The sequence below is a fragment of the Thermobia domestica genome, chromosome 2 (assembly GCF_964235325.1).
Source record: "Thermobia domestica chromosome 2, izTheDome1.hap1.1, whole genome shotgun sequence".
NCBI lineage: Eukaryota > Metazoa > Arthropoda > Insecta > Zygentoma > Lepismatidae > Thermobia > Thermobia domestica.
Window position 1 is genome coordinate 112,969,401 of NC_137455.1, and position 9,190 is coordinate 112,978,590.

The following is a 9,190-nucleotide window of genomic DNA, read 5'->3' on the forward strand; positions in this document are numbered from 1 at the left end:
TATGGAATTTTTTAAAACTTAAAAATCACTGTACTGTAAAATTTGTATATTGTGGCTTGTCCACTTGTTGCTTCATATTTTCTCCATGATGGGAAACCTGCCACCTAGCAAGCATATTCTCGAATACTCTGTATATCTCCGGAACGATGAGGTGTCTTTATCACTTGCTAAAGTTTGGATATCTCCTTGTATAAAACCCTTGGACGGCCCTACAGGTGGTTTGAGATAGTCTGAATTGGTTTCAGCATTCCCGAGTAGCTCCTCAGTATATAATGAAAATTTGTTCATTAGAAATGAGTGAAAATTCAATTTTAAAAACGGAGGAGTCAAACATACAAGAGGGCAAGTTGATTATTAAGAACAGTGCAAGTTGAGCAAGTGCTTCGTACGAATAATTGTGAAAATTTGATTACTAACAACTTACTTGGGGTACATTATTTTCTATATCTTACACTCAGTGGTAAGTTACTGTATGTTTTCTACGCTAAACCTACAGCGTTTACCTTCATGGTGAAAATTTTTGATACACTTCTCTGTCTGTAATGCAACACCAGTACTATGCCATAACGATCTTTTGAGTGTGTTTTTATATACATCTGTGGACACCGATAAAAGTATAGTAGTATTTGAATGACCTTCGGATGACATTTTGTAAATATATCATTTGTTATTATACATGTACCATGCACTATGATAATTTTTACAGGAAGAAGGAAAAATCGAGAGAAATTGAACTTTTCGCGAATAAGGATATATGTTGAATATGATATTGAATTTATTTCCTATGTACTTAATAAACTGTGCTAAAAAATTCATTAGTTGCATCATTTCCTATGTTATTTGATATTAGTTATTGCGAATACGATAATTAAGGTATAATAAATGAAATAACAAAAACTGTAAGTTTCATTTTTTAAATATGTCAAGGAGACTTCTTTATATTCTTTAGATAACATTTATATTACTCATTTATCGTTACAAATGTCAGCTTTTATAGTTTTAACTGATTCCATTTCTTTAAGTACGAGGGTATTGTTCAAATGAAGGGAACAAAGATTGAGGTTGTGCTAAAGGGAAGGAATATGAACACTTGTAATCGTGCGATTAAAAATGCGGTTGCTTAAAAATTTTCTGACTTTTCTTTCGTAAACGCTTTTTCTCATTCTTCCTCGAGTGACTTGAAACTTCGATGATTAATCCTTCAGTAACATTTCTTAGTTACAATAAGCACCCCAGACAAAATATTACGAAGTGTTGCTATTCTAGGGGTCTTATGGAAACTGGTTTGGCATAGCAATATGCTTGTAGATACTGCAAATGTGAGTATTATATGTTATTTGTGATAGTTTGCGGCTTGTAAGATGTTAATGCGGATGCGGTATCATTTCATTACAGATTGAACCATGGGGAGAAGATGGGATGTGATGTAACTGAGTTGCAAAAGGGAACCATTACCTTCGGGTGTGACCATGGGCATACCCTGCACGAGGTGACACAGTTCGTTGACTTGTCCGAATCCATGGTCAATACTGACCGTGCAGATGGAGGACGTCTGTCAGAAATCAATCCTTTTGTAGTAACAGTGGCAGCAAACCATTAAGTCCGAGCGCGACCGTAAACTTGATAGCTGTATAACATCTAGTTTATTAATATAATGTATTTCAAGACAAAACTGTTCCAAAATACTTATTTATTTCTTTATTGTTTAGATTCTGCATATGGTTCATCACTCCCACAGTGCATAGTCCATCTAACCCATACTACTACGGGACAGATGGACCAATCAGACACTTTTTAGGCTTAAATTTCGGGTAGAAATATATTTTTTGATTCTAAAAACCCTTAGTTGTGGTTACAGAAAGTCCTTTCTTGGATTTCGTGCAGAAAAACATGCTCTACATCCACAATTATTGGAGTTATTGAAGGCAAAAAGAAACAAAAAATGGTCCGTCTCTACCGGGGTTACTATATTGGAAAAATGGTCTCACACATGTACGTGCATGTATCAAATTATACTATGAGATAAATGGGAATGTATTTTGAGAAATCGTTTTTTACGCAAAGCTTAATATTTTTGCACATTTATCGCTTGTACGCAAGGATAGTCAAACAAACAAAAGATAGAGGTGTTTTCATTAAGTACAACTTTGAGGGAGTGAGATCGAGTGTTCTTGAAGGGCAAACTCTACTTTCAGAGAACATATTCCCGAAGAATGCTTTACTTTTCTCTTTATGTACGAAAAACAGAAAAAAAAAGTTTAGAATTCTCACAGAGCAATGGCAAAACGAACTTAGAAAGAATTATTTTTTTCGAAATTTATACGAAGTTCTATATTAAATTTGTTTGACTAAACTCAATGGATGATAATACACTTACATATTTGGAATCTGTGTATTAGGGGATCTATTGGATTAACTATATTGAATTGTCACTTTTTATCACCGTGTAGCATATATACTGAAAATGCAGATATAATTAGTGGTTACTTGTTTACTATTTGGTAACAAAATGTTCACCATCCTCTTAGGTATTGATCAATACCAATATGATCTCTCTATGACTTACTGTTTCCAAGATATGGTTTCTTAAATCAACCGAAATCGGACTTTTTGGGCCAATATCTTTTGAACGGTGAGAGTGATGCGAAAACTTCCATCACTTCTTTAGATGGTTTTTGATGCTCTATCGAATGGAGGGCTCAAAATTGAAAAATCCGCAAATAACACACATATTCACAGAAGTAGAGAATTCAGTAACGAACTTTTTAAGTTCGTTAAAAAAAACTTAAAGGGCAACTTACATTGGTTAGGTTAACTTTTTATTTGCTAAACATAGTATTAAATCTTCTGGCCACAGTAGTAGATTATTCACTTATGATGCGAAGGATCATTGGTTCGATTCTAGACTACGCGAGTTTCTGACGTACGAAACACAATAACATCTGTGAGTTTCCTAGGAATTCTTTCGTTTCCTCTTAGTTTCTTCGTTTTTTCGTCCCCTTAGCCGTTGATTTATTAATTCTTTCACAATATTTCTCTTGTATCTACTTTTTCTCGTATTACCCGTCCCGTTTATCCTACAGTGACATCGCCTAGACGCTAAACGGAAGATTTCAGTCCATTTAATTTTAATGTTGAAGTTTAATTGAATTTTTTCATAGAAGGGAAAGATTTCTGATTCACAACTATTTTATCTGTATAGACAGAATGCTTCTATTAGAATTGCCTACGCTAGAAGATTTGAGGGTTCTCGTCTCGGAAAGGTATCGTGAAAGTGATGTATCATCTCGTATTTCGTCTCGAGAATTCGGACTTGCCTCATCTCATGGGCAGCCCTACTTTCTACTACATATATTCAAAGTATGGGGAATACATTAATAAGCTTTTCATTTTTTGAAATGTGAGTTCTTTCTGAAATTCCAGATCTTAATGTGAAATAAAGTTATTCCACTCTATTCCGGATTTTCAATATTATGCGCATGTATTATCATGTCGACATATTAGATCCATATTTAAAATTGGTAATAGTATTTTATGTCGTAAATACATATATAGTTCTCTTACATTCTGCATCTTCTACACAATGTAATTCAAGATCCAACTTTCAGAAACTAACCGATTTGTACTACGCTTCAAGAAATATTAGTTGCATTTTTCTTTGTTTCTGTCAGAATACCTCAGTAAGTTTAATTAGGTTCGTTAAGTGATTTGAACCGATCTCAGGAATTACTGTGTTAAATTAATATTAAGTTCTGAGTGCAAATAATAGTAATAATATTGTGGGTAATAACTTATTGCATTCCAGAGGAACGAACACCATTACTAGTGGTTAAATTTTAATATTTGCTAAATTACGTATTACATTCAATCTTGTCTTGTGATACATATCCTCGAACAATTTGGACATAACCTTGAGTTACGATAGTAATCAAAACATAATAATGATTTAGGATTTAGATTTCTGGAATTTCGGTATCTAAGGCCATTTAGCCCGTCACGATTTGAGGGATGACGTCCCTCAGCGAGCACACAATCCGGGAAAAGGGAAGGAAGAAAGGATTGGAGAAGGAAGGAAACGGCCTGGGACCTATAAGTTAGGTACCACCCCGGCATTTGCCTGGTGTGAATGAGAAAAACCCAAGGAAACCTCATTCAGGGTAGCTGGCCTGAAAAAAACTCTTTACACTTTTTCGACCGAGTGACCTCACCGGGAATCGAACCCGGGAGCGCAAACATAACAATGAAATGCATGAGTAAGAAACCACGCAATACAAATCTTGAGTTATTTTTCTTTAGTTATGTTTGTAGTGTATCAATTTTTTTTAAAAAAAACGAAAATAATTGTACATGTTCATATTACCAAGAATTTTGAATAATTCTGTTTAGAAAATTTGAACTATCAAGTTATAATCAAATACCTATCGAAATTTGATATCACATTGTTTCCGTTATGTATTTCTTACCTTTTAATAGAAGAAACGACATTTTTAACAAAATTGGGAATTGAGTAAAAAAAAACAAAAACAGAAGAGACATATGTTTAAAACTGTTTATTTTTTAACAAATTTGTTTTGAAAAAAATAAAACAGCGAATAACAATAATTGGGCCGTATTTCGAAATTTAGACTGCAACTATGCCACTTCCATTTAGATGGTTCCTGGAGCTGGGGCAACGTTGATATGATGGCTGGCGTATGGGTATCCAGCTGGAAGAGGAGCGGTGTGAAGGGAGCCACGAGTCTGAGCCACATATCTGCAAGAGAAAGAAAACAATGGAATTTTACAAACATTGGTTAAAGCTATGTTGATGTAGTAAGTATATTATTTATTAATTTGAACTGGTTTTGGTTACATTTCGGTAGTGCTTCAAATAATTCATATTTTAAAACTATTATTGGTTAACTATTATGGGGTAAACTTTACAATATACGCTCCAGTTGCACATCGATAAGTAGGACTGCTTTAAAAGCGTATAATAGAGTAGATTAGAGTAAGGTAGGGATAAGTAGGGTAGGGTAGGGCTAGTTAGCTTAGGGTTAGGGAAATTTAGACCCATTTTGTTAAAATTAATAGAGTGCAATTTCTCGTCTCTGCGTAAGGATTCCAACTGAAGCGGGCATTGTAATGTTAATCCCTATGATAAAGTCAAGTATTTGTAATATGGTTTTTGGACAAATTTTACTTAAATTATGGTGGTGCCGCAAGCATTTATTATTATTATTATTATTATTATTATTATTATTATTATTATTATTATTATTATTGAAATGTTAGCATTTTTGTATACCTATTATTTGCTTTATTTCTATGTAAAGATAATTTCAGTAGGCGCAATAATTTTTCTTAAAGAGTCAGCAAGACCAAAGGACATTCATTCTTTTTTTTGTTTTGCTGAGTATATAAAAATGATGCACCCCTATATTATATGCAGCTTACAAAACAATATTTAATAACACCAGTAACTTACAAATACAATGCAAAATACTGAGTCTTCTATTTTCTTTCTTATGTTTAGTGTCGTAACTGCATTGTCAGTCAGAACTTTGCCAATGCCATAAGTGTACTCAGTGGCATCGATAAAGATTCCGCTCATGTTACAATAATGGGTCCCAAAGGCACTATAATCGCCAGTACGAAATGTACATTTTCTTCATGTTCTTGGTATGACTAGGATTCACCTTAATATTGTTATCTTCTTTCATCCTTTTTTATTAAAAGTACTGATCAAAACTCTTTATCAAATTATTAAATCACTTACCCTGGTTGGATAGCTGGAGCAGCAACGACTGTCTGAGCGATGGCTGGAGCGGCTACAACACCATATCCATAGGATCTCAGTGCTGGAACACCAGACAAGAGGATCTGGGCAGAGGCAACAGCCAAGATGGCGAAAAGAACAATGACGTACTGAAAGAAACAAGAGAAGAAAGAAAATGAGATTTTGTAATAAATTTTGAAGAATTAATGACACTTAGAACCTTTACACTTCAATTGTAAAAAGTGAAATCGTTCAGATTTACGTCCCGCGGTTATGCCGTGTAGGATAAAGGAGACGGTGATGGTAAGATTGAATGTAATGGTGGTATAAAGAAAGTGGAAGAGACCGGAAGAACCAAGAGAAAATCCGCGCGCACAGTGTTTGTCCATCATAAAGTTCACTGTGATCGAACCAGGAACCCCACACACCAGAGGTGAACGCTCTACCACTAACACATTTCAATTGCAATAGCTATAAAACTTACTTATGTCTCCGTAGATGGTAAGAAGATTTTGATTCAAAATCCGGGTAGGTATTCTTATTTGCCGCGGAGTTCTGTAAATTCACATTTGAATGACTAAACTTCATTAAATTTCACAGCCATATTTCTTTACAGCAGTGGCAGCTCTTGAGGGAAGTCATTAAAAATTACAATTTTATCATTACAAGGTAAGAGAAGAAAACTTAACTAATGCCTTACTGCTAACATCAGGTAGGATTTCTTCCCTTAGCTTGTAGCGATAAAATTGTACTTTTTTTTTTCATCGATGTGAGTTCCCTCAAAGAGCCGCCATTGAATTGATTACGTTTCAACGCAGAATTACGGAAATGGAAAGGGCTAGTAAATATGGAATTTCTATTTTAAAATTGTCTCGCTGGACATTTAAACAATTAACAGATTATTTGGTGCCAAACAAGTAACTAACATCAAATCAACTAATCTGATACCACGTAAATGATTAAACATGAAACACAAAATTACTTTCTAGCTTTCTCGTCACTACATGGTTAGCGTTTTAGTTTTTGGTGCGTAATTCGATTACCGCTGGATGTACAGATAGTACACTGTATATTTACTCACACCTCATAGGCCTCAGTGTCGCAAAGAGACAATAAACTACAAACAAACAAACAAATCCATCTTCTTTTTGTATTGTACTTATGGTCTCCTTGTAATTCCCTTGAATGAGTCTTCAGGTTTGCCATCACTTAATCAAATAAAAAAAATGTGTATCGTACCTACTGAATAGCAAAAATGGACTGGATAAGCAAACTTCTCTTTTTCAAATAAAATCTTTAGCTAGGTAATTTAACGTTCCGTTGATATTTCTATAAGCCAACCGTGGAATGAAAAGAAAGAGCAGAAATACAACAATCCCGATAATATGAATGTTGTTCACAAGCTCATATGGATTGAACCTCCGGTATCTATTCAAGCATTCTCTACACCGTGCATGTAAATTTTGGTAAAGGATTATAAATATGCTATATTTTAGCTGAAATCTTTTAAAACGTGCTGCAATGTTTATACAGTAATAGGTATGAAAACATAAAGAAATAAATGAAATGAAATCTAGGTTTCTGAAAACCTACCGCAACTTTGTGGAAGCTTGTATTAATAGCAATTGTTTTCAAATGAGTATGTCGGATTATATATACTATAAAACACATAATTTACTGTATATAATCTTTATAGTAGTTACCAATATCCTTTGATTTCAAGTATTAGCGCAAATCTTTTCTAATATATTTTCTAATGTATGTATATCCCCCCCGAGAATCGAACTCGGAACTCGTGCAAAACAGGATCGAGCGCTAGCCAATAGACCAACAGGAAGGGCTCCATAACAATTTGTATCCCATTGGATACTATTAAATGACCGCGAATCGAACCAGAAAACTCCTATATGCCAAATACTTTGGTCTTACACTTCGACCAATCGATAGTACTTTATATCAACTTAAACTGTTGAATTTGACATACGCAGTTTTACAATTAATCTTTTTGGCGGAATATCACCTACCTTCATGTTGAGAGGCTGTTTTTGCTACTGATTCCTGCACTGAAACTGTAGTAACGGACCTGTTTCTTCGGTGTGTTTATATATGCATGAAGGAGCAACAAAAAACGAATGCACTAACCTTGAAAACAGCAGTATAGAACAATGATAGAAGCAAAAATTTTTCTACAGTTAAAGGAATGGTTCCACAAAACGCTAAAAGGAGGGGCAGTAACCTTCTAGACATAAGGAAGTGGGGATGGGTGTGGTCCCCCACCCAACAGACACACCATTCGAGTTATTCCACTGCATGATCGGTTTCTATGCGATAATCATAACGCTGGATGCCAATAGATATATAATTTCCTGTTTTCACCGTTCGCACGTGCTAATAATAACACACTTATTAAGAATTAAAATATATTTATTTACATTTCAAAGTACTGTTTGTTAATGTTTCAGAGTTTTCCTTGAAAGAAACGTAACACAAATGAAATCTAACGTGAAAACAAATCTACTTGTCCCATTTTAAATTATGAAAATATGTTTATAAATTATTTTCTTATTGCTTAAAATGCCTAATTAAAATGACAATAATATGAAATCAAGGTCTCTGATTACGTATTTGATCTAGTGAATAATAAATAACTTTCAGCAGCTAAATGCAAATCAAGGAGGAGATTCAAGCTCCCAAGCCCATACCGTTTCAGGACTTTTCTATACGTAGGCTTATCTTGATATGATAAATGATTATCTTTTCATGCCATCTTGTCCAAAGAGTAAAAACCTGGAACTAGTGGCAGGCTAGGTGCATATGACTTGAAATCATTTGTGCCCTTAGCAGCAGCATCAATTTCAGATTTTACTAGTGAGGGGTGAGAGATTGTCCACCAACGTAAACAGTTTCACTTTTCTCATTAGTATATTAGTATACAATTTAGTAAAATGCATCTGTATCTCAAACTCAGGAAGGGGGTAATTTTCCCTGTCCTCCCCAAATGACGCCACTCGTCATTAGATATCATGAATAATTTGAAATCGTTCGTTGACATTTCAATTCAAATTATTAAATGCTATAAACTACATTGGGAAAACATGGATAAATTTCTTTCTGTTCGAAAGCTGTTCCAATGGCTGATTCCTAAGAAATACAATAATTCGTCGCATAAGAACCAGAGGAACGTAACTCCAAAAATGCGGCTTTCGTTTTCTTCATGTTTGGACATAATTTTGAAAGCCCCATTTGGAGTAAATGGAACGTAACGCCATCTGTTTTGCTTGTCGATCATCTGTTGTAATGTAGCTCAATTATCATATTATTAAAAACACATCTTTCTAAGAAAATAATATTTTTATCCTCTCGCCTGTAAACCTATGAAAATGGAGTTACGTTCTTCTGGTTCTCATGTGACGATATAATGCTGGTCAGGAT

The 9,190-nt window shown here is 34.4% G+C and overlaps 1 protein-coding gene across 1 annotated transcript; it reads right to left on the reverse strand.

The window, feature by feature from the left end:
- Positions 1 to 4,535: 4,535 nt before the first annotated feature.
- LOC145679716 (uncharacterized) lies at positions 4,536 to 7,914 on the reverse strand. The gene is made up of 3 exons (XM_081750283.1): positions 7,783 to 7,914; positions 5,759 to 5,907; positions 4,536 to 4,753 (listed from the first exon to the last, which is right to left on the reverse strand). Exons 1-3 carry the CDS (start codon positions 7,786 to 7,788, stop codon positions 4,648 to 4,650), a joined length of 261 nt encoding a protein of 86 aa, XP_081606409.1. The 5' UTR covers positions 7,789 to 7,914; the 3' UTR covers positions 4,536 to 4,647.
- Positions 7,915 to 9,190: the final 1,276 nt, after the last annotated feature.